Here is a 1,606-nt window from a genome sequence, read left to right as displayed (position 1 = left end):
AGGGGCTGTGTGTGCCTCCAGCACTCGCCCCATTTGGGCAGGATTCCCAGCATGTCCTTGCTCAGCCCCATGGTGGGGATCAGCGCCTTGAACTTCTGCAGGAGCTGGGGGGGTCACGTCCTGCTCCCGCGCTGCAGAGACACCCAAAGCTGGTGAGTGTGGGGGCACCCGGCAGTGAGCCCCACGTTGGGGGTCTGACTCCCATGGGGCAGCGATGGGATCCCAGGGAAGGGTAGGAGCGAAGCCATGGAGGTGGAGGGAGGATATTGTGCACCCCCCCATCTTCCCTGGGCTGGCAGCAAAGGGGCACAAGCCCTTTGGATGGGTGACAACAGCCAAGGCACCTCCATGGCCCCCACTGGGGCTCATGACTCAGGGTGCGAGCCCCAAATTTGCCTAAGAAGGGTATGAGAAGGGAACCCCTGCAAGATCCAGGACCTTTCATGGCACATCCGGGGTCAAACCCACCTCCCGTGGCTCCCTGGGCATGGGGGACCGGTCCCTGCTCCGTTTCAGGGTGCCCATGGCTCTGAGCCCCCCCTGCCCTCACGTACCTATGTAGTGTCCCACCTGCCCGCTCTGCTGGAAGAGCAGCTTAAACTTCTGGCATGTGCCCATCCTGGAAAGGGAAAATGGAAACGGCAAACGTGACTGGGATGCCATGCAGGAGGGCAGCGAGGTTGTGGGGTGGTGAGGACCACAGCCTGCCCAGGGGATGCGCCAGGGCAGGGGGCCGTGGGATGGTGCCCCTCACCCAGCCACTCTGTCAGGGCAGGGAGTCCCCTGCCCTGGGTGGGACACGGCAAGGACGGGCACTCACTGGGACCAGATGAGCGTCATGGCCAGGTCCCCCTCTGGTGTGAAACTGATGGTGGCAATGGACGACTTCATCCCATCCTTTATGTTCAGGAACACGGAGCAGTTGGAAACGGCGGCTGCAACGTGCCACGTCCCTGCAAACTGCGGCAGGACATCACCGGTGGGGATTGGGAGAGCCATGGGGACCTTCCAGGAGGACCTGTCACCCACCATGAGGGACCTTTCACCCTCCATAAAGGATCTGCCAGCCTGTGATGGGGGACCTGGCACCCACCATGGGGGACCTGCCAGCCTGTGGTGGGGACCTGCCACCTGCATGCAGAGCATCCTGCCCTACCCCATGCAGGAGGGTGGGTGCAGCGCCTGGCCCATGTTCCCTGGGGAAGCTCTGCACCCCTGGGGACATCACGGTCCCTGGGTGTCAGTGTCCCTGCAGTGCGGCCACCGCTGGGCCTGGCCACAGCAGACAGGAGCTGGCCAGGACTGACCCCATTTTGCAAAGGCACCCACACCCTCCTGGCAGCTGCCCTGGTGACCAGGTTTGGGACCTGGTGGTGCCTGGGGGTGCCTGGGGATGCAGCACCCTGTCCCCAGCAGCCCCCGGGGTGGGCACCCTGTGCGTTACCTTCTCAGCGCTGAACCCCGGCTGCACCAGGACCTCGGCCCCAACCCGCAGCAGGCAGAGCAGAGCCAACGCCAGGCTGGGCAGTGCCACCATCATCATCTCTGCGGGGCTGGACGCAGGCAGGAGAGGCTCAATGGCCCTGCCTTCCCCTGCACCCACCTT

The 1,606-nt window shown here is 64.3% G+C and overlaps 1 protein-coding gene across 1 annotated transcript; it reads right to left on the bottom strand.

Moving 5' to 3' along the window:
* Positions 1–28: 28 nt before the first annotated feature.
* LOC104536224 (lipocalin-15-like) lies at positions 29–1,540 on the bottom strand (the record flags this gene model as incomplete). The annotated part of the gene is made up of 5 exons (XM_010178782.1): positions 1,445–1,540; positions 821–960; positions 555–619; positions 421–422; positions 29–104 (listed from the first exon to the last, which is right to left on the bottom strand). Coding segments are annotated over exons 1-5 (379 nt in total), but the record flags the coding sequence as incomplete, so codon positions are not given.
* Between the last annotated feature and the right edge of the window lie 66 nt (positions 1,541–1,606).

Source organism: Mesitornis unicolor, unplaced genomic scaffold (genome assembly GCF_000695765.1).
Source record: "Mesitornis unicolor isolate BGI_N332 unplaced genomic scaffold, ASM69576v1 scaffold33692, whole genome shotgun sequence".
Classification (NCBI taxonomy): Eukaryota; Metazoa; Chordata; class Aves; order Mesitornithiformes; family Mesitornithidae; genus Mesitornis; species Mesitornis unicolor.
This window is presented reverse-complemented; position numbering and strand designations above follow the sequence as displayed.